The sequence below is a fragment of the Erpetoichthys calabaricus genome, chromosome 14 (genome assembly GCF_900747795.2).
Source record: "Erpetoichthys calabaricus chromosome 14, fErpCal1.3, whole genome shotgun sequence".
Taxonomy (NCBI): Eukaryota; Metazoa; Chordata; class Cladistia; order Polypteriformes; family Polypteridae; genus Erpetoichthys; species Erpetoichthys calabaricus.
Genome location: NC_041407.2, coordinates 2,121,209 through 2,145,108, shown reverse-complemented (window position 1 = coordinate 2,145,108; position 23,900 = coordinate 2,121,209). Strand labels below are relative to the sequence as shown.

Below are 23,900 nucleotides of genomic sequence, written 5' to 3'. Positions count from 1 at the left end.
TCCCCCTCTCACCATACCACCCTGACATGGGCACAGTAAGACCCCCATGGACCCTTGGCTGCCTGCCTGCCACACTAACACACACACACGTACTCTTAAAGCCAGCGGTTCTCTGATGGCCCCTTACTGGCAGGTGTGGTTGAACCCTTGCTTGACCATTGCATTCTGGGATGGCTCTTAGAGTACAAATTGAAATCTTTGGGCTTTGAAATGTCCAGATATGTGGACAACACGGAAATCTGCCGTGTAGAGCAGGCGACCAGCTGTTGTTTTCACCAAATCGGTGTCTTTTCCTTCCGTCCTCTTTTTTCTTTTATTTTTTAGACTTTTATTTTGAGTCACCATCCATTTTGACTTTTTGTGGCACGGTGACACCTTCAGTGCATCAGGTGACCTGTGACACACCTGCTCTGAGCGTGCTCTGTATTAACCAACCAGCTCCCATAGTTTCCTTTGAGAAGCATTTTTATTTAGTGCAGACAGGGCTGACTGGTTTATAGTTGTGACGACTGCACGGGGGGTCCGGGTGGGCTGCATGGTGCGTTGCTCTGTGTGCCTGGACTAGCCGTGACAACGTTGACTCTTCCTATTATCTTGCATGTTCATCTTACCCTTTTCCGAGCAGGACACCTACATGTGCATCCAAGTCCTCCTGATGGTGCCAGTCCATGCACTTACTAGGGTATGTCACTTCACCTCACTGTGCCCTAGCCAAGACCAGATGAAGACCCCCCCCCCCCCCCCCCACAAGTCCCAAAAACTCCCAACCAAAACACCTCTCTACCCAGTTAAGCAGGTGTATGGGTGCCTGGGGGTCCTCTTCCAGGCTCTGCCAAGGTGAGTAATACCACCCCACAATGAGAGGGGGGCGCTGTCGCTGCCACTGTCTCCTTTCTGTCCCGCAGTTCTGGCAGGCAGCCTCACTAGGAGGCGTGGCGCCCGCTTCCAGATGGCCCCGCCCTTTCCGGTCTGGACACTATAAAGATGAGCCGCGGGTCTGGACACAAACCCCAAAAGTGACGAGCTGCCGCTGACGTAACGTAACGTAACGTGACGTGACGTGACGTGACGTGTTGTGTTGTGTTTTATTAGGCTGACTGTGATTTGCTTTGGTTGGTGAGCGCAAAAGCGCCGAACGTATCTTTGCTTATTAAGTCACCAGTTAATCGCGATGGTGTGACAACCCTTCTTGCTCTCTGTCACACAGTCGGTCTTGTTTCACACACAGGTCCTCACACTCCATGAACGTCAATATGTGAAGAGAAACCCCAAACATGACATCCGCTCAACTTCTCCTTCCTTTTTCGTTTTTGCTTTGCTCTTCGGCGCCCGAAGTGGATACAAAACAAATGTCGGCTTCTCGGTCCTCGTCATGACTCCTCAGCTCTTTAACGCAATTTCTTAATTGAGCGGGATGGGGGGTGGGGTTTTTATACATTCCACGTATATATGAGGGGGGCGATAATTTAGCGGAGGGGGACGCGGGTACCCTAGAATATGAGAGCGTGAGGTGACGCAGAAACAGAAAAAAAACGACGGCGTCTTTCGTTTTGTCGCACATGCCAAACCCCCTTGGCGACCAGGGCCACTATAAGCACACCCGGACCACCCTGATGGCAGATCTAGCCGTGACCCCAACTGTATAAAAGTGTCCTATGAAAACCCTTGTGTGTGAAGGCGCTATACGCAGTTAGCAGCGCTTTATCACATTAGCCGCCCATTTCTTGAAGTCACTTCTGAGGTTTCTGTTGAAAACACAAAGTCCACTGAGAAGCTCCACTTGTGACACTTTCAGCCTTCGACATCGCGCTTCAGTTTACCGGAATGGAAAGTGCAGCCCCCCGTGTCCGAGGTGCACGGCATCAACGGTGGGCCACTGAGACCCCGATCGGGACTCAGCAGTTCTGTCTTGGTGGTCCATCCATCCATCCATTATCTAACCCGCTTCATCCTAACTACAGGGTCACGGGGGTGTGCTGGAGCCAATCCCAGCCAACACAGGGCACAAGGCAGGAACCAATCCCGGGCAGGGTGCCAACCCACCGCAGGTCCAGGGTGGTCGTTTTTCTATAAAGCTTTCTCCGGATAAGCGGGTTTGGAAGATAAATGGATGGATGGATTGTTGTGCCTTTATCAGAAAACACCTATGGATAGATGAATGATCTATTATTATTATTTTATTATGATTATGATGAAACATGTGAATAGATGGAAGATAAGGACAATTATGATGCTGACATTTTTATTATTACTATTATTGTTGTTGTTGTTCCTATATCGGAGAAAATGTAAGAACAGGTTAATAGATAGAAGACGACAACAATTATGATGATGGCGTTATAATTATTATTATTAGTAGTAGTTAGTAGTATTGTGGCTATAGCAGAAAAAAAATGATAATCAAAGGACAAATAATATTTGTTTTATTTTTATTGTAGCGATGATAGAAAAAATATACAAAAATAGATTAGTGGATGGACGATATTGAGGACAACAATTATGATGACTATTCTACTAGCAGAAATATTAATGGATGGCCATATTGAGGACAACAGCTTTTTATTATTATTGTGTGCCTATAACGGAAAAATATTTGAATAGATTATGGAAGGTATTGAGGATGAGGATGATGATTATTGTGCCCATACCAGAAAACAATAGACGAACAGAATAATAAATGGAAAATATAGACAACAGTCGTGATGATTATGATTATTGCGCCTAGATATGTTAATGGATGGAAGCTATTTGGGACAACAATGATCACTATTATGAATATGATTACAATGTCCACAAATCTAGGGGCAGATAAACGGATGGAGGATACGGACAACGATGACGTGACGATGTTCCTCCGCAGCGTCTTGTCTGCCTGTCTGCCGTGCACTGGACGGACGGCTCATATCATTTTAATGCGATAGGGGTTCGTGAGCCCCCACCCTAGCCCGTCAAGACCCAATCCCCCCCCCCGCCCCCCCCTCCACGCACGTTGGTCCTGGCTGACTAAACGTGAGCTTCTGTTTTGTCGCGTGCTGCCCTCCTTGCATGCGCGCAAGGCTGAGCGCTCCAATCCGTCGTGAAAGGCGCTATATGCACTGTGGATTGAACAACCGAATGCCGTCACTCCGAGCAGCCAAGTCAGCCGGCCATGGCGCTGTTGGGTCAGGCGCCCCCCGTCCCTCGCCCTGCCTCCTAAGGAGGTCCCCGCAGCAGCAGCAGCAGCAGCAGGAGGAGCAGCACACGCGGACACCTGTGGCAGGCGGGCGGGCGGTCTGGTCGGTGGCTCCCTCCGCTCCTGTCGTCTCGTGCCCTGCCGTCCGCCTCTGTCCTCTGATCTGAGCCACAGTCGCAAGCGGCTCTGCCCTCGAGTGACAGACACAGGCGGCGTGCGACGGAGCGGGTGGTCGCAAGGAGCGCCCAAGCGCAGCCAGCTGCTGCCGCTCACCGTTTTCGCGACGGAGCCCTAAATGGGCAGCGAGATCCTCGGGATGTCGGATGCGGGGAATTGAAGAGCGGGAGGCTGGATGAGCGGCGGCTTCTCGTTTGTCTCCTCGAACTGATCACGGACGGACGATGGGAATTGACCGACGGCAGAGAGCTTCTCTGGCTCTCACCTTGAACTTCATCGCGCTCATCTTCTCCATCTCCGCCCTGAGCACCAGCTACTGGTGTGAGGGGACCCGGAAAGTGGTGAAGCCCTTCTGCAAGGGGCCGGTGAGCCTGAAACAGAGCTACTGCATCCGCTTCAACAGCTCCGACGTGAACGACAGCCGCCTGGTGCAGTACATCTGGGAGACGGGCGACGACAAGTTCCTCATGAGGCGTTTCCACACCGGCATCTGGTCCTCCTGCGAGGAGAACATCAACGGAGTAGGTGAGCAGCCGAGACACCTGAGCCGAGTGCGGGGGTAAAGTGTGTGTGGGGTGGGGGGGACCACTTGAGGTCAGATTGGGAGACGGGGATAGAAATGGGGGTCTGGAGACAAATCAGCGGGCATGTCGCCGTAAATTGAGAAAAGTTCACCGTCGAGAGGTGCGACACCTGCGAAGTGCTAAGGGAGGTGGAAACGGGACTGGAGACTGGGAGGAAAGAACATCAGGGGCTCGTGAGGGTGGGCAATAATGACAAGTGCGGAGTGAAGGACCGCAAAGCCAGGGGACAAGCAGGGGACCGGGGAGCACAGAACTAAGCCACCTGCCATTTGACAAACTGGACGCAGCAAGCTGACAGGTGTACCCAGTCTCTCTGATGGAGTGGAGTGGACCCCCCGTCCAGGACGGGCTCATTCGGTGATACCCACGATCAGAAAGTGAACGGACGGGTGGGCAACGGATGGTGCCTACGATACGTACTGCCAGTTGACAACTGAAGGTGCCAAAACGGTTCCTCAGGGCGATGCCATCGGGGGGGGGCAGCTTTGGTTTGCAAAAGAAACGTCCAGATGAAGAACTCAGAACGAACCTTCCTTGATTTCGATCCTCCTTCTGTAACCCTGCATAGGAGAGAACAGATGTGTGAAACATCAGCCAGGCAGGCTCGGGTCCTCCTTTCTTCCTTCCATTAAAGATTAAAGCTTTGCTCACTTAAAATTGGACCCTTTCCAATCCCCCTTTCCAAGAATTCCCTCCCAGTTTGAAATTGTTCTCTTTGTCAAGAAACCACAGCACCCAGTATAGCGCCATTACACTTTCTTTTAAAGTGTTCAGCGCGTTACTTTGGATCGCAGGAGACGTGGGGCTTCAACGTGCGAATGTCTAAAGAGGGTCGCAGTCATTTGCGTGCCCCCCGATAGAGGGGGCCCTGCTCGGGTTTTGACTCCCACCAGGTTAGGACCCCGTTATATGTTAAGCTTTCCAGCGCCGTCTTAACTCCTCGTTTACTCAGCTCCATTCTTGTTCTTCCTCTTCCTCACGACCACCCTTGATGTTCTTCTGCCCCATTTCATGAATGTTAGCTCGTGTTTGAACCAATCAAGTACATTCTCTTTATTTTTTTTTATTATTTGGACTGAATGTCGTAGACGGTTCGATTTAACGACCATATCGCGCCCCGCCACCTGGCATGGCGCCCCTTTGGTGGTCGTTCAAGTGGCTCTGCACTCACTCCGTGAAAGGCGCTATATAGAACTGCACGGGGCGCATTAAAACCGGGAGGATTGGCGGTGTTCCGTTTACACGAACGGCTTTGGAAACTCCAAATTCTTTTACTTTATAAGTTTTTGTATCTTCTGTCCATCAGGACACCGCGAGTCTCCTTTCATTTTGTTCTGCGCGTTCCACCGGTTTGCACGTTTTATCCCAGCGGATCGACTCGTCCTCTTCTTCCTTTCATTTCTCCCATCGTTCATTTCCCAAATCCCCTCAAAAATAAACACCCCCCCCCCCCCGAACCCCGGCCGAACTGCACCCCTTAAACACAAAGGTGCCAACGCGATGCCACGGACCACCCAAAAGAGCCCTCGATCGTGAAAGATCCACGAAGAACTTTCTTTTATTCCCTCGAGACGATACCACACTTGTGACACCCCGATGGCTTCCTGGTTTTTAAAAAGGGATCTCGCTGCACACCGTAATGGGGGCTCTGGACCTGTCACATGGCCTCCGAGCAGACGTTCAAGATTTCGGTTTTGCGCACATTGTTTGGGGGGCCGCTTCAAAGCACCAGGGAACAATGTCGTGTGCAAAGAACAAAGGACGAGAGGGCCTGTAGTCGAGCAGTAATATTATTATTATTATTATTATTATTATTATTATTATTATTAATACATTTTATTTATATTGCTCTGGTTCGGCGCCACATCACCCAGTTAGGTGCCATTGAGGATCCGGCATCATAGCGCGGCGCAGGGCACCGTCACCTGCCTCCTGTCACCTTGTTGTCCTTTTGGACTTGATGGGATGACAGACAAGCAGACAGAAAAGACAGAAAGGCCGCGGGGACTGAACTCGGGACTCTACGGACGCCGAGCGGCGGAACTGAGCACCACGCCACCACGCTGCCCAGCCGACTTTTTTTTTTACATTTTTATAAATGTGTTTTCTTTACCAGGCGCATCTATCATACATTTAACCACATAAGCAGACCACCAAGCCTATGGACAGTCTTAACATCATCATACATCCCCCCCCCCACCCCCCAAAGTAGTACTCTTGAGCCCCGTTTTTTTTTTTTATATAATATTTTATTGATTTTATTGAAATCACACAACATTCTGTACAAGTAGATCCATTTTACAAGAATAGGATTGAAGACAAATCAACCCCGACCCCGACCCCTGAAACACACGTATAGGCATCAGAAACATCCTGGGCCCCCTGAGGACTCCGGCCAGTGCCCATTGTGCCCACTGGACCTTCGACCGACGAGAACTCGGCCACAAAGCGCGTCTCTTCTTTTCAACTCCACCCTGTCTGCTTATCTTTTGAAACACGGGGGGGGGGATGGGGGGGCGTCCTCACTTTTAATCAAGGGTGCAGCCCCCCGAACCTGGGTGAACACTGTAAACAAATCCAGTAAAATACATTAAAAACCTCTCATATTCTAAACATTTCAATAATGACGTTTAAGTCGATAAATACCCGCACATTTACATTTAAGGTGAATTTTAGTTGTGAGCATCAGTTCGTGGTTTCAGTACGCGGGACCACCTTACCAATAATTGTTGATGTGCCGTAAACTCGTAATGGTACAGAATTGCACATTTGCATAAAGTGAGTGGATTTGCATAAGGACACGCCCCCTCCGCAAACGGTGTGACAGCCGCGAGGGTGACGGTGCTGGCGGAGGCGTTGATTGTCGATGAGTTCCGAACGGCTCTGTGGCTACCGAAGCAGAACTTATGCGGAGTTATTTTTCAATATTCTGTCGAAATCGTCGCACACCCACCATCAGAAAAGCAGCGTTTCCTTCTCCGCGAAGTAACTCTGGGGACCTTTGAATTGCACTTAAAGGCTGATAAGAATTGTTTGTTGATTTCCTTTATTGTTGCAGTGTTGTTAAGTGGTGATGCTAATCTTCTAGAGGCGATTGACCTGCTTAGTGCAGTCATAATAATAATAATAATTAATGACATTTATAGAGCGCTGCTCTTACTACACAAAGCATTTCCTGGGGGCAGGTTTCACTTTGACCCGCCCCTTTCTGTAGCCCCCAACTGGATGATGCGACGGCCGCCATGATTGCGCCTATTTGCTCACCACACGTTACCTGGTGACGGACGATGGAGTGACAATTAGAGACGGGGTTGATTAGGGGGCCAGAATGACTAAGCCGGGGTGGGCAGTTTAGTCAGCACCTAACTCTTTATGAAGGATCTTTTTAGACCACAATTATCCTGGACCCCCGTTTAGGGTCTCATCTGAAGGACGTCACCATCTTTCCAGCTCTGTGTCCCTGTCACTGCACTGGGGGCTTTGGGATCCCTACACGCATCATTGGGTAGGCCACCAACACCTCCTCCAGCAGCCACCGCCCCCTTTCCATGAGGGTCTCCCAGCCAAAGAGCTGGTGGGCCCTGAACGTGCTTAGCTGCAGGTGGATGATCAGGGTGGCGTGGCTACTTCATCAGTTCAAAGTCACATCCCTGCAGTCGTCCGCTCGAGTTGCTTTGATGTGATGCCATCCTGAGATGTAAGTGAGGAGGTTCAATTTAATCTTAATGACGATGGAATTGGAATTGTTGGCTGCGTTAATTTGACTGAGACGAGCCGCACACTGGTGGTCTCTGCTCCTCTCTGCTCCTGGCTCGTTTGACGCTCCGCTGCCAGCCATTTCACTGTATAACTTCACCCACATTTCTTATACTGCATGAATTCTCCTTTCCCCCCATTTGATCTTTCTCAAAGCAAATCCTTATGGGCACAAATAAACGGAGCAGTTAAACATTCGGGCAAGGACAACTCTATCCTTGCTTCTCCAGACCTTGTCAATTCTATGGTGGTCGGAGACTGTCCCGGGCAGCACTGGGCACGAGGTGGGCAAAGGCATCACAGTTTATGTCACACTTTTAACCAAGTCAGCACACCTGTTGGTTTCCTCCTCCACTTCTTCTCAGTTGTGTGGCACACTGATTGGCATCTCTGCCATGCTGTTCTAGCAGCCTGTGACCCTTCACCCTCTCTGCCAGGAGTTGTTATGTTCTCCTCGACTCCAGCCTCTGGTGAACCCAAACTGGAGAAAATGGAGTGGAGGAGGGTCTGTTATGTTTCTGGCTGCTGCTTGGCACTATATTGTGACCCACAAAATAGGAAATGGACAAGTCACATGACATTTTAATGGCCGAGCAGTGAGGACCCCCCCACAAACTGGTCGTCACTAAGCCTCCTGATCTTCTGTCTCTTTTGCAGGTGAGACTTGCCGGAGCTTCCTCACCATTGCACCTCCACATGAACGAGGTAAGTACGTGCAGACGGGGCAAATAATGCAACTCAGAGAAATGTGGCAGTCGGTGACTGTCATCTGGCCACTAACACAGGGCTGCATTGTGGGGACAGCAGGGAGGGATGAGACCTCAGTGTCTGTGGACCCAGGATCAGTCACAGGCTGGACTGAGGCAAGAGGAACACATACTGTGGGGGGCCGGGGGCAGTGCTGAGACACAATGGCACCCCATGAAGGGCAAGTCCTACCTCGATCCCATCGCTGCAGTGTCTGGCTGTAACTCCCTGCAACCCACGACATAAAAAAGGGCGGACATAAAAGACAGACCACTAGATAGAAGTGTAAGGCACTATATAATAGATAGATAGAAAAGGTTCTACGTATATACCAGATAGATAGGTTGCATAACTATTTTCAAACTTCTTCTTCCTCCTCTTCATCGTTTCCCATTTTAATGTGAAGTCACTGTTTCTGACCCACCTTCCCCATGCACCTCCACCCCACTCAGACTCTCTTCTTTCCTTCAGATCTTCTTTTATTCTCTCCATCCACCTCTTCTTTGGCCTCCCTCACTGTCTCTTCCCCATTCCCATCCCTCTTTCGCCCTCATCTTCATCGGCTCTCCTCTTCAGTTGTCCACACCACTTCTTCCTCGTTTCCTGTCCTTTGTCTCCCACTGTTGTTGATCCTCACATTTCTTCTTCTTCTGTCCTCTTTTGTGGCTCCACATGTCCATCTCCACATTCTACTTCCTGCCCCCTCCAGCTTCTTCTTCTTCTTCTTCTTCTTCTTCTTCTTCTTCTTCTTCTTCTTCTTCTTCTTCTTCTCCAGCTCAGCTCCCTCTACTGCCCAAGTCTGGCTGGTCTGACAAATGTCACCTTTAACCTTCGTCTTAATCCATGGCCACCTTTAAACATCTCAGGATACGTCGGTGTGAACTCCACATTTTCCACAGGCATGGCTTGGACTGCTCACACGGGCTCCTCGTCTTCCCTTCCCAGCAATCCTTTGTTATTCTTGCGTCTGATTGGCTGCCCGTATTGCTCGGTGTAGGCATAGGTCACTCCAGATGCCCTTCCATTGGTGGTCTCACCCAGCATTTGGTCAGAATGTGGCAGGCCTTCGCAGGGTGAAGACGCTGCCCCAACGGACACACACAGACATCAGGGGCCAGTTTAGCTGCATCGATCCATCTGCTCTGCATGTCTTTGGACTGTGGGAGGAAAGCAGAGCACCCTGAGGGGTCCCACATGGACACAAGGAGAACACGCAAACTCCACACAAGGTACACCCAGGACATGGACCCAGGTCTACTTCCTGAGAGGGACCACCGTGCCACCCAGCTGTAGAGCTAGCTAACTAAACACAGTAAATAAAGAACATCCCCTCAAACAAAGACCACTCCACATCAAGGGCTCCAACGTCGCTCCGGTTCTCTCTCATCCTTTCCATCCTCGTAAGCCATTAACAACACAACGGCGATGGCTGCCATTACGCAGGACCTTGGGCTTCCATCTTTCTTTGAACAGATAGGATGTGTGATGGATCAGCGGCTCACTGAAGGTCAGCTTCAAAGCCGACGCATCACTTTCATTATTCGGTGGGCAGCACAGCTGCTGGCAATGGAGTCCATACGGGTGTCCCAAGGCCACATTGGTTTTTGCTTGACAGTGAGACGTAAAACTGAAAAAGAAAGACGGTTCCTTTATTGGTGACAAATTAATGTGATGAAAACACAGCGTCCTTGTCACTGCCTGCCAGACTTTGTTTTCATGGCTATTTCTAAATGACATCAGTGAGGCTCGTGAAATCGAGTGATGTGGTGAAATGAGCTCACGGAGTCAACACCTCGGCATCACAGTGTCACTGATCCTAAAGAGGAAGGGGAGGGGATATGCAGATGAATGCCTCAATTTACATATGCAAATAGTCTTTCTAAAAAGGACGGTCACCCCATGGCAACTGTTAAATTTTCCCCTGTGTTTGATCAAACAAGTGGTAGGCTATGAACATCTACAGATAACGACAGCATCCACCTTAATAAACGGATACGTGTCTGTGTGTCTATCAGGTTGGCTATGTCACTGTCATTCCAAGAGATGCCATCACAAACCCTTTAACCAATAAAATGCATTGCATTTGTCATTCCAACATTAACACTGCTTTTACGAATCCCATACCAAATGGCATATAACAGAGACAAATGCATTGCATTTGTCATTCCAACAGATGGTGCATCACTGACATCTGTAGTAATGCATTTTCCTATTACATGAACTACATGATACATTCCAATAGATGGTGCACTGCCAACATTAGCACTGTGGTCTACGCTGATTACTTCGATTTGAACCTGTCTTAGACAGGTAGCAGAGCTACTATAGTGATAAAATGCATTGCATTTGTCAGTCCAACAGATGGCGCATCACAAACATTAACACTGCTTTTATGAATCCCAAACCAAATGGCATATAACAGAGACAAATGCATTGCATTTGTCATTCCAACAGATGGTGCATCACTGACATCTGTAGTAATGCATTTTCCTATTACATGAACTACATGATAAATTCCAATAGATGGTGCACTGCCAACATTAGCACTGAGGTCTACACTGATTACTTCGATTTGAACCTGTCTTAGACAGGTAGCAGAGCTAGAGTAGTGATAAAATGCATTGCATTTGTCAGTCCAACAGATGGCGCATCACAAACATTAACACTGCTTTTATGAGTACCATACCAAATTTGCATATTACAGAGATAAATGCATTGTATTTCACATTCCAACAGATGGTGCATCACTGGCATCTGTGGTAACTCATTTAATTACTTCATGCATTACAACATACATTCCTATAGACGGTGCACTCAAACATTAATGCTGAGGTCTACACTAGTTGCATAGATTTCAACCCATGTTAGGGTGGTAGCACAGCTAGTGTGGTGATAAAATGCATTGCATTTGTCATTCCAACAGACATTAATGCTGCTTTAACGAATCCCATTCCAAATCACATATAACAGAGACAAGGTGGCACATCACACACATCTGGAGTAACACATTTTGTTACTACATGCACTACATGATACATTCCAATAGATGGTGCACTGCCAACGTTAACGCTGAGGTCTACACTGATTACTTAGATTTGAACTTGTCTTAGACAGGTAGCAAAGCTAGTGTAGTGATAAAATGCATTGCGTTTGTCAGTCCAACAGATGGCGCATCACAAACATTAACACTGCTTTTATGAGTCCTATACCAAATGGCATATAACAGAGATAAATGCATTGCATTTCACATTCCAACAGATGGTGCATCACTGACATCTGCAGTAGCGCATGCATTACACGATGCATTCCAATAGGTGGTGCACTCAAGTGTTAACGCCAAGGTCTACGCTGATTATTCAGATTTCAACTTCTCTTAGACAGGTAGCACAGCTAGTGTAGTGGTAAAATGCATTGTATTTTACATTCCAACAGATGGTGCATCACTGACATTTGTAGTAACGCACTTTATTACCACATGCATTATAATATACAACTCTGAGGTTTATGTTACAGTAATTATGAAGATTTCAATTCATCTTAGAGGGGTCACCCGGCCAGTACTTTAATAAAAACACAAGGGAGAGGTGCCTTTTCAATCGTTTACTCAACAAAAATTCCAATAGAGGGAATGTTCTACTAGGGAAAAAGTAAGTCCACCTCAGAAGATGGCGCTGCCCACCATAACAGAAATTACTCCTTGTAGGGATCTCACAGAACTGCTCGGTGGTCTCTGACGTCGGCTCGGTGACTCCATTCCTCCATGTGCTTGTTCCTTGTGACTTTCACACACATGTCTTTATTTATAAAAAAATTCTTTATTCAGATTGCCATTAAAAGCCAGAGGTTTTTGTGGTTTCTCTCCCTTGTGAGACATCATTAAGACTTCTTGGACAGCCCTGTGGGGGGTCTGATACAGCATACTGGAGGAACGTCAGGTCCAAGGACGCAGTCTCCCACCATTGTCCCCCTGGCTGTGTCCACTCTTTGTGTAACCAGCTTGTCCAGTCCGGGGTCAAGGGAGCCTATCCTGACATGACTGAGTGCCAGGCAGGAGCCAAAGCTTCATATGATTCTGTAAACAGTTAGGGGGTGGTACAGTGATTGGCGCTCACATCTGCAGGACATGGGGCTCAACTCTCAGCCCACTTCTTGTGCGTGTAGGTGGCCTAGTGGTCTTGAATTGAGCCGAATCCCCAAAGGCTGCTGGTCCGGTACCTTTAATTTTAAAATTTTAACACATTTGGTACCAGCTGCACACAAACTATCAAAGGGCATCATATGAAATAAAATATTGTGATCCATTAAATGGAGGAGGGCATATACATCTGTGGGGCATCTGCATGTTCTCCCTGTACCCGTGTGTTGTTATTCCAGTCGCCTCCCTTATCTCAGAGGCACACTGCAGCACGGTTGATTAGTGCCTCTAAATGTGTCCTCTATGAAGGGGTGGGTAAAGTGGGTTTGGAAAATGGGCATGTGTGAGTGAAGGACTGGCATGACACCTAAAGTGGGTTACTGCCTGGTGCCCAATGCTGGCATACACTTGTCTCTCTTTAATGAAATGAGCAGTTTTGTAAAAAGGGGTGGAGAGATGGCTGTGCCCATCTGTGGCTTTACAGTGCTCTTGCATGGCACATCCTGCATGCTCGTCAGGGCGGTGAGGGTCTGCTTTGACTCCCCTTTGGTGAATATTGGCGGGCATCTGAAGAAAGCAAGTTGGACAGAAGAACAACGCTGAAAAGAAAATCCAAGACACAAAACCCACGGAGACAGTGGGCACAATTCCAAGTTTCTGGCTCTTCTGGAGATGAACTGCTACACATTTATGATATTCTGTACCAGCCTGTGACAAGGGCAGTGCCCACCTCTTTCATCTTCTGGACTTCTTTATGCTGACACATATATTTTTAATAGTCCTGGAATGACATCCTTGCACATTGTAAATCCTTGTTCTGAGGCTCAGTGTCTTTAGAAGGCGCTTTTATAGACTGTGCCACCCTGGGGTGTTGGGTGGCAGGGCTGAAAGGCCCTCTATGGTCTTAACGGGATTTCAGTTTTGATTCTGCTGTTGACCTTCTTGTGTTTGTGTGTGTTGGCAGGCGTCCTGTGGCTGTGCATTGTGGCTGAGTGCCTGTACATCCTCCTCCTTGTGACGGGTGGCATCCTCATGTCCATCGAGATCTGCCACTACACCAACGTGATCGACGGCCTGAAACTGAACGCCTTCGCTGCCATATTCACCGTCTTGTCAGGTAAGAACGTCTCCTTCTCCTGTTCAGTGTGCTGAGTGAACTTTAGAAAACACATGAGAACTCCACACAGATAGAGGCTGACCATGCCCATGCCACACAACACAAGGGGAACATGCAAATGTCACATGGGCATAAGGAAAATGTGCCATTTTAACACAACCAAGGGCAGAACATGCAAACGTCACACAGAAAATGAGCAGACGTGGGAGTCAAGCCCCGGGCACTGAGTGTGTGAGGGGGCAGTAGTAGCAGTAGCACCACCCTCTGTGCCACCACACTGTGCCAGCCTACAAGAGTAATGTGCAGGGAGGGAAAAAGAAAGAAAGAAAGAAAGGAAGAAAGAAAGAAAGAAAGAAAGAAAGAAAGAAAGAAAGAAAGAAAGAAAGAAAGAAAGAAAGAAAAATTCCAGCCGACATACCCGGCAATGTTAACTCACTAAACATCATTTGTGGACTTCAGAGAAAAAAGAGAATTTTATTAGTAATGGAATTAAGAAATGGAATTGTCATCGACCTGATGTGACGCTCTTGTCCTCTCCTCTTCTTGTTTCGTTCAGCTCTCTGCCCCCCACGTTTTTGCCCTTGTTTTATGGTTTTTTGACTTGTTGTGCTTTTAAAATATTTCAAGGGCGTCAGAAGAGATCAGCATGAAGCCCACTGAGCCTGAGGCACTTGAGTGCCCTTGTCACACTGTCACCTGGGCCCACCAGAGGGAAGCAGAGGCCCCCCCCCCCCCCCATCACTGCTCTGTCACTTGTCGTTTGGGAGACCTTGGATGTGCCACATATAGCTGGGCTGTCACTCGGCTGAGGAGGTCACAGGAGTCACCACGGAGCTGGAGGTGCTGAGGCCACAGCTTCTATTTAACGCTTCCTGATCGCTTGTGACAGGCGGCAGATTTACTGCCAGGGGCTTAAAACTTATGTGTGCCCACCTACAGTGTGAGGGTACAAAGCAGACAGAAAGGCGACTGGAAAAGGTGTGTGTTTGATCTGCCGGGAAATGAAAGAGGGGGGGCCTTAGAATTACCAGCTGTGCGAAATGGAAAGGGACACGAGACACGGGTGTGAGGTGGGAGCCTACTGGGATGAAGGAGTCGGAATGTTCTGGAGCTTCTGTGGTCTTTGTTTCTCTTTAATAACAAATGAAGTTTATCTATCTATCTATCTATCTATCTATCTATCTATCTATCTATCTATCTATCTATCTATCTATCTATCTATCTATCTAATCCTGCCTACTACACCATATTTTATCTATCTATCTATCTATCTAACTATCTATTCCTGCCTACTGTACCAAATTCTATCTATCTATCTATCTAATCCTGCCTACTACAATGGCGCTGAACATTCCATCTTCGGAGTGCCGTATTCCAGTGCTCTTCAGAGTCTCAGCGTTTCGTGGTCCTCATCCTCAAGGGTTTGTGTGTCAGTGACTTGTCCCCATGCCATGTAGCCGCTTGAGCTGCAGGGTCTCCTGCGGATGAATGCCCCGCTGGGTTATTTTCTGTGTGCACTTTGCAGGTTCTCCTTGTGTCTTTCTCTGTCTGTGTGTTTGGCCGACTGGCTGATTCCCCGCTGGCCGTGTGTGATTTGGCCCAGTGAGTGTCGGTCCCTGTCTTGGTCCCCGTGTGTAACACAGGATTGAGGAGATTTTAAGAGACTATCGCTGCAGTACTCTGAATGCCCAGCAGATGGTGCTGATTTGCCAAATGCACGTGAGTGTGTGATGAGGAGTCTGAACGACGAGCCTGGAGGACTGGAGACCTCAGAAGTTCAAACTGATGAAGTGAAGATTCCACAAACGTCCAGCTTCTTGGTTTAATCCCTTTTTGTTTTTTTTATAATTAACTAATGTCCACTTGATGTTTTTCTTGACTATAAAGCTTTTCCACTCATTTGGCCGGTAGCTAATTGCAGTTGTGTATTACGATGACATTCGCCTCAGACCTCCTCAGTATGAGTTCCTCCACGTCCTTGTAGTCTTTATCTGTCCCACACTTGGCTGTCCCCCAATTAGCTTGTTCCCAACCCCGAATTCCATCTAAAATGTCGCTGGCTGTTGAAACGCGTCTCCTTTTCAAAGTCAAGCCTTTCATCTAGGGAGACGTGGAGTAGGTGACCGAGTGGTGTGACGGACAGCGGGACCCCAGGGACGTTCAAACCTCCACTTGGATCGTTAGGATTGATGAGCTCTGCTGGGCTCCATGGTCTGTTGCTCTCGTCTCCGTTGCCTTTCTGAGTCTTCATGGCTGCCACAGGCTCGGGTTTTAAAAAACTGGAATTAGGGCTCCCTCTGGTGGACATTTGTGGTAACTGCAGTTGGACTTGTTTGAGTTCTATGAATGAAGTGCTCAGTTGTTGTAATCCCAGTTTCCTGTTTTTTCAGCCACGGCGAGTTCCACAATTCTCCTTTCCATAAAGCTACTCAGCATCAGTAATCCTCCATTGCTGTAAAGTACGCCTCGGCTTACACTTTCCACACACGGTTTACGTTGTGAGATTTTTATGCAAAATCTCTCAGGCGCAGAAGTGTAAGCCAGGCTGGGTGGCTGGCTGGCAACTCTAAATTCACCCACTGGAAATAAATGTGTGTGCCCACCGTCCACAGTCATCCCAGTACCACTGAGGCTCCCCAAATCTATGAAACGGAAATGAAAATAACAATTTTAGAACTGGAATTGGAATTGGAAAATTCATGAATGGCGGGATGGCATTTCCGTGAAGTCAAGCGAACCGGCTGTGGCCTTCATTCTGAACGCTTTTTGGAGTCTCTTGCTTTTGAACTTCCCAGGTGTGTTTCTTTTCCACAGGTCTTCTAGGCATGGTGGCCCATATGATGTTCACTACTGCGTTCCAGCTGACGGTCAGCCTCGGTCCAGAAGACTGGAGACCACAAACGTGGGACTACGGCTGGTCTTACTGGTGAGACACAAGGGGTGTGTGTGTGTGTGTGTGAGTGGGGGGGGGGGGGGGGGTCTCCTGGCTCCCTCCATGTCAAGCCCAACTAGATGTTTCCTGGAAGGCCCCAGACTGGTAGTCCTAGAGCTCTGCTCCACAGTTTTAGGAATCGCAGTTCGATCAACGGGCAGAGCCATCTGAAAATGACAAAATGGCCGACATTTCAAAGAGGTCCAAATGGGGTCAAAACGTTCATCAGCTTAGTAAACAGCACGGCCGAATAGAGGAGGGAATAGCTTAGTAATTTAACAGAAGAGGCTGAGAACAAAGGATGACGAATGAATCCTTGAGTAGGCAGCAGTCGGCCGTGAATGGAAACGCTGAGTCAGCGAGTCCTTCGGGTCAAGCGGTCAGCCCTGAGCACAAACGACTCATCGATTAGTCGATGGCTCACTGATTAATTGGTCGTCCTGAAGGCAAAAGGTCCTCTGATTAACTGATAATAATGAAGACTGCGGTGGGCTGGCGCCCTGCCCCGGGGTTTGTTTCCTGCCTTGTGCCCGGTGTTGGCTGGGATTGGCTCCTGCAGACCCCTGTGACCCTGTAGTTAGGATATAGCAGGTTGGATAATGGATGGATAATAATGAAGAGACAGCGACGGTCAGCCGTGAGCCAAACAGCACGACGACAATCGGCGGCCATGGTCACCAATGAGCATTGTGGGCAGGAATGGCTCATTGATTCATTGGTAACCCTGATTGCCGATGGTCCATTGATTAATCGATAATCAGTCCTGCAGTCAGATAGATGCACAACAGGCTGGGAGTCCACGATGTTTCTGATGCCATAGTATGCTATCAAAACGGGGTCTCCACCGCCACTACTCTGCTCGGGGGGGCCTATGATGCTGGTAACATAACCCTAGCTGAAGGCAAATCAATAAGCAGCCCTAAATGGAAACACTTTCATCAGTTCACACATTGACTGCCCCAGTGAAAAAGCGGTGAATGTCTTCCTGATGCCAATGAAAAATCTGCCTGGTATTTTAAAATACTCAATAAATGCATTTTGGTACAATTTTCCCCCCAAAAAATTCCACTCAAGTTACCTTGTAGTTGGCACGTGGAGCAGAAAATTTCTTGTGCACGCCCACCGTGCTCTAACTGGGCGGGGCCTAACGAGTCAGATCTTGTATAATTGGCCGAATGTTGCCGTTGCCCTCTGAACTTTGTAGACGTCTCTGGAGCTCCACCCCCATAACGTACTTCATGGGACAACAGCCAGCTGGCGTCTGTCTGGAGACCACCGACTATACGAGTCAACTTGAACTTAGCAGTCGACATCCGATCAGTTCGTTAAATTCAAATTCAAATTAGTCAGTCGATAGCCGGGAGTGGAAGTGGCTCCTTGATTAATTATAAGAGGCAAAAGGTTCTCTGATTAAGTGATAATACTGAAGAGACAGCGGGCCGATGAATCAATGGTCAGCCGTGAGCCAAAATAGCACATCGACAATCGACGGCCATGGTCACCGATGAGCACTCTGGGTGGGAATCAATAACCAGTCCTGAATGGAAACAGATTGTCATCTGGCTCTTCTATTAAATTATAGTCAGTTGTGAGCCAAATTGTACGTCGACTAATTAATCATCATGAACGGAAATGGCTTATCGATTAGACGATAACTGTCAGTGTCGATGGTTCTTTGTTAAATTGATAAGCAGCCCTGAGTTGTAACAGGTCATCAGCCATGAAGACAAACAGGACACCAATTCACCAATAGTCTGCTGTGAACCGAGTAGTACGTCGATTAATCGATAGGCCCGAACCAATCGACGGGATGATGGCTGGGAGCGGTCACCTGATCAATTGATAGGCCTGAATGCCGGCGCTTTTTTGATTAACTGCGAACAGGTTATCAGTGAGGTGGGAATTGGCCAGGAACGTCAGGTGACTTGTGGTGGTCCGTCCGGTTCGACCGCACGCTGATTGGTTTATTTTTTATTCGGTGGAGATCCATTTTCCAACCCGCTGAATCCGAACACAGGGTCACGGGGGTCTGCTGGAGCCAATCCCAGCCAACACAGGGCACAAGGCAGGAACCAATCCCGGGCAGGGTGCCAACCCACCACAGACATTTCTGACATTAGCTCATCAAATATATGTAAAGTAGGGTGGCACGGTGGCGCAGTGTTAGTAAGGATTCACTCCCTGTGTCCTCCCAGCGTGGAGTTTGCATGTTGTCCCCGTGTCTGCATGGGTTTCCTCCCACTGTCCAAAGACATGCATGTTAGGTGTGTTGGTGATCCTAAATTGTCCCCAGTGTGTGGGTGTGTGTGCCCTGCAGTGGGCTGGCGCCCTGCCCGGGGTTTGTTTCCTGCCTTGTGCCCTGTGCAGGCTGGGATTGGCTCCAGCAGACCCCCGTGACCCAGTAGTAAGGATACAGCGGGTTGGATGGATGGATATATGTAAAGTAATACGTGATCACCATCTAGTGGCAGTTTTTAGCATTACATATATTATTTCAAATAAAGTTTATGAGAACAACACAAGAGCCCTCTTAGCGATGGCAGCATTTCATGGCATCATATTCTGTCCAGTCCTTGTAGCTTTATTGTGCTTAAAGACTAAGGGTGTCTTTCTCTCTGGCTGTAGAGGTCCTGTTAGGTGTCCCACCAGAAGCAGGAGGAGCCAAACGACAAAAGCAGAAGAGCTGCTGCCCCCAAGCCCGGACGTCCCCACAGCTGTCGAAAGTTCGCTCGCTCGCGATTTCGTTTTCATTCCCGTCTTCTCCTCTTTGTGTCTTCCACCTGCAGCCTCGCCTGGGGTTCATTCACCTGTTGCATGGCGTCCTCGGTGACAACGATCAACCGCTACACCAAGACGATCCTGGAGTTCAAACACAAGCGGAGGAACATCGAGAAAAGTCTGAAAGTCAAGCAGAAACTCTTCAACTTGGACTCGCCGGAGCAGGTGTGGGATATGTACATCAGCTCGGTGCCCAGCACGGCGGAGGAACTGCTGGACCTCTCGAGCAACGGCCGCAAATTATCCAACACCTCCGTCTTCTTGGACCTGAACGAGCTGCCGGAGCCTCAGGTGGAGGAGTACTGCTGACGCCGCCATTCGCTGGGCTCGTCAGGAGAGGGCGCCCACCGTCTGGGCTGGAATTTACGTCCCTGTTTGTCACCCGCCGGGTGAGCCGGCAAGTCGCCTGGGAGGTTCACTTTGGGTTTGTGGTGATGCTGGTGATGCTGGTGATGGTGGTGGTGTAACTTTTTAGAAATGCCTTGCTCTTTTTACGAATGTACCGTGGGTGTAGCTGTCCAAGAAATGCGTTTTGGTTTTTTTTGTTGGTTGGTTGGTTTCTTTTCTTTCTCGTAAAGCTTTCCATCTCTGTAGACCACTGAGGTCGTGTGGGCACGAGAGGGGTCTCACGTTCTGCTCCCGCTAAGCGCCGCTCACCGTCTCCTTTTTCCAAACGTTGAATCCTCCTCCTCCTCCTCCTCCTCCTCCTCCTCCTCCGGATTCCCATCCCAGTCTGACCCAGCAGAGTCCAAAAACTCCAACAGGAGGGAGAAAGGATTCAAAAAAAAAAAAAACAAATGAAAGGCATTCCAGGGGTCCCGGCTGTGCCAGGACTGGCAGCGCCTTCTGCAGGTGGTGGGATTGTAAGCAGCCCAAATGGATTAGGGGGTGGCAAATTAGGGCCGGCGTTTCATTTCCTCTCTTCTACTTCTACATCAAAGCCGTAGACACGGGTGTCACCTAATGAGGCCCCTGAAAGCGAGCGGGACCCTGCGGTTGAACCCGTGTCCTCTTCCCTCAGAGACAGCTGACATGTGGAGTGAACGCCAGAAAAGACTTCTGCAAATGGTGGGACTGTAAGCAGCCAAATTAGATTAGGGGGCCACCGTTTCATTTTAATGGACCTCTCGGGTGCTAAAATGACTCGGACATAAATGACGTCCTCTTCGGGGTTGGGGACGGGCTTGGGACCCTTAGACCAAAGTTCAGTTCTGTAAGTGAGGCTCAAATACATCAAATAGCTTCAGAAACAGAAATACGGTGTCTGACTGCCAGAGGCGTAGCTTGGGTTATCAGTGCCCGGGGACAACTGAAGATTTAGCGCCCCCTTCTGTTTGCCAAAATGCAATGGGGAAGGGAAATCTGGCGCCCCCCCCCCTTGGATGCTGTGCCCAGGGACAGATGTCCCCCCTTGCCCCCAACCCCCCCAAGCTATGCCACTGTTGACTGCTACCAACAAAAAAAAGGCCTGAGGCCTAGAAAAAGGGAGAGGGGAAGCCACTGAAACCCCTGGCCCAAAGAAAACACTTGAAAAACAATGAAATTATTAATAAAGAAAAGAAAATGAAAATAACAGCAAAATAAAACAATGCAAAACTTCCCAAGCAAAACTGAATTTTGGGAAATCCGAATCGATAACCAAGAAGAGGTGATAATAAGTTGGTAAAAGTAAAGAAAGAGGGAAGTTCAAAAATAAGTAAAGTAAAAAGAATCAATCAAATAAAACTCAAAAAACCCAAAAGTACAAAAAGGGGGGCCGAACAACAAAAGCCAGTGGTCGCTACACTTGGAGGGTCCCAACACCAAAGCCAGCGTGTTACCCTTAGGGTGGCATCACGATGACATCTGATTGGGCTTGGCACCCTACTCAGGAAAAAAAAAATAATACAAAAATTACTCATTTTTTTTATTGGGGTACCACGCTAGACCCCAAATGACCCAGAGGGAGCCTATTGGACACCCTGAGGAGAAATAACATTTAAACACAGCCCTTATCAATAAAGTTTAAGGAAGCCCCCCAGATGATACAATCTCAGACTTGGGGGTGGGGTCCTCCTAATATTCTGTGCTTGGACTTAGTGGGACCCCACTGGCACCTTACTGACCACAGTATCTTATTACTAAGGTGCCCCCTTTAGACCCAGTGGCACCCAATATATGTAATTATTAAACCCAGTAAGATTCAGATGGGGTGCTGCGATGGCCCCCTCATGGACTTTGAGGGATCTCACTGGTACACTATGGAGAAAGTCAGTTCTCATCAATAGGGTCCCATGGTGCCCCCCACCCCCCCCCAACTATTTATGTTTGGCACTGAACTGACCAAGTATTTTTTTCAGTAGGGTGACATGACGGCCCCCTTAATGACGTAGGTGTGGACCCTATTGGCCCCCTTTTCTGTTAAGATGCAAGGGACCCCCCAACCCCAACTCACTGTGTGTAAATGTATAGACGGAAGTGCAAAGGGGGGTCCCTCTCAGATCTCGTCAGAGTTCCTCTCGTCTACTGCGCCGCTCTTTCACTTGCTTTCGCACTCACCACTGAAGGGCGCTATATACATCAAAGCTGTAGATGTGGGCGTCGCCTAATGAGGCCCCTGAAAGCGAGCGGACCCCGCAGACGTCTTTCTCGAACCCGTGTCCTCTTCCCTCAGACTGCTTGTAAAGAGAGAGCTGACAAAGGGTCCAAAAGGGCACTAAATTGGTGGGCTGGCAGGGCTCTCTGAGGTTCAGGTGTGTGTGTGTGTGTAAATCGATGTGTGCCCCCCGAGCTCTGTAAATACCGGGGCAACACGCTCATCTCTCATCTTGGCCTTTTCTCTGAACAACAGATTGTATTTTCTTGTTTTTCTTTCTTTTTTTAAAGGCGTCACTTATGTCACAGTCTGGTGTTTGCATAAACCAAATAAACGTTATTTTCTCTGAAACCGCCTCCTGTGGAATGATCAGCCAGCTGGCAGTGCCACAAGGACCACCTGAGTGCCAGTGGTGCCAACACTCAAGTCAGAGTGACTTACCAGGACACCAAACTCAAAACTGGTTTTGCTTCACAGGTGCACCTTATGGGGGGGCCGGGGGGGGGGGGGCCTAATGACAAGCCATTCCCCAGACTCAAGAAGCAGGCCTGTTGAGTATGGATGGCACTCATGCCAGTCTAGACACAGTCGGGGTCTCTGCGGCTCGCTCAAACCTGGTAGCAAAGACGGTCAATTCATTAGGTGACAAAGGCGGCCGCCTATCGGAGGAGGTACCATTTATGGAAGTTAAGGGGCACATGCCCCCCGACACTGAGGGGGCCCACAATGCCATCGATCTCTGATGAGTGGGCACAGTTACCCACTAGGTGCCATTTTTGAACGTAAAAGTGCACACCAAGGGGCATGCACTCCTTAAAGTTCATGATATATACACAAAGGGGCTGTCCACTCTGGAGACCATTCACCACACAGGTCAACAAAGTCTAATAATACTGACTACCCGCTGTGGACAACATGGGGCAATACACATCCACCCCACCTAGGGGTACTGGCACTAAAACATTCTGCTTAGCCAGTGGGGGTCTGGAGTAGGAAGAGAAGGGTGAGGTGCTGGGGACTGCTCCAGACCCCCTATGAAGAGCTGGCCCCCCAATATGAATGGGATGGTCACAACTGAAAGGGAAGGCAGCTGCAGGTGAATGCTGTATATAGCGCCTTGACAGACTCTTCAGACCCCTGCACTTTTGTCACATTTTGTCGATGTGCTAACATCATTTCAACTCATTTTCCTCCCTCGTCAAGCAGCCCTCGAGACCCCAGGATGACAAAGCGAGAACAGGACTGGCAACTGTACTCCAAATCAGCCACCAGCTGATCAAAGTCCTGGACAGCCCCCTCTGATGTCCGAATGTTCAAACGGAAGCGAATACCCCGGCCTGCCGCGAGACCCCCTGTGTCGAGTCCTCTAATACCGAGCCTTGTTGTTGTTGTTGTAGTCCCCCTTGTCTCTGTGGGGGTCTCCTGACATCCCAGACACAAGTGCCTGGATGACATGGAGCTCTGCTGGCTCAACTTTAGGACCCAAAGCTGCCACAGTTGATGCCACTCTGGAACTGGACTGGGCAGCCTTACACAAGTGGATGGTATGTGATGCCACAAAATGCTAACACAGCCAGCAAGGCCTGTGCAGTCAGGGAGATGGACACCTGCGGCCTGATAACCCAAGACAGTTAAAAGGGACTGTCCAGACATTGTAGGAGGACATGAGAGGCCATGAAATGCCACCACAGCTAAAAGGACCTGAGCTGTTCTCACAAACTGATACGCGATCACCATCTAGTGGTAATTATCAGCATTACATATATGAAATTAAATTAACTTCATGAGAACAGCACATGGCCAGCGCAGTCAAGAAGAAGGACACCCAGTGGCCGTTAAGTGTTAATGCCACATGAAGGGCCAGCCCAGCCATTGCAGGAGGATACGTGATGTTGTGAAATACTAAGACGCCTAACAGGACCTCTAC

General features: G+C 48.8%; 2 protein-coding genes across 2 annotated transcripts in view; both read left to right on the top strand.

Moving 5' to 3' along the window:
• mprip (myosin phosphatase Rho interacting protein) overlaps window positions 1–23,900 on the top strand; it is a 438,384-nt gene that overhangs the window by 168,494 nt on the left and 245,990 nt on the right. The gene's annotated exons all lie outside the window — the stretch shown is intronic.
• On the top strand, window positions 2,995–22,324 carry gsg1l2b (gsg1-like 2b). The gene is made up of 5 exons (XM_028818911.2): window positions 2,995–3,874; window positions 8,347–8,394; window positions 13,536–13,688; window positions 16,503–16,614; window positions 19,407–22,324. Exons 1-5 carry the CDS (start codon window positions 3,574–3,576, stop codon window positions 19,705–19,707), a joined length of 915 nt encoding a protein of 304 aa, XP_028674744.1. The 5' UTR covers window positions 2,995–3,573; the 3' UTR covers window positions 19,708–22,324.

What these genes read in the sequence shown, in the direction of transcription:
- gsg1l2b (XM_028818911.2), top strand. Translation starts at nt 3,574, where the DNA reads ATGGGAATTGACCGACGGCAGAGAGCTTCTCTGGCTCTCACCTTGAAC. An exon ending in TGCACCTCCACATGAACGAG is followed by an intron (nt 8,395 to 13,535) that starts GTAAGTACGTGC and finishes GTGTGTTGGCAG; the next exon opens with GCGTCCTGTGGCTGTGCATT. An exon ending in GACTACGGCTGGTCTTACTG is followed by an intron (nt 16,615 to 19,406) that starts GTGAGACACAAG and finishes TTCCACCTGCAG; the next exon opens with CCTCGCCTGGGGTTCATTCA.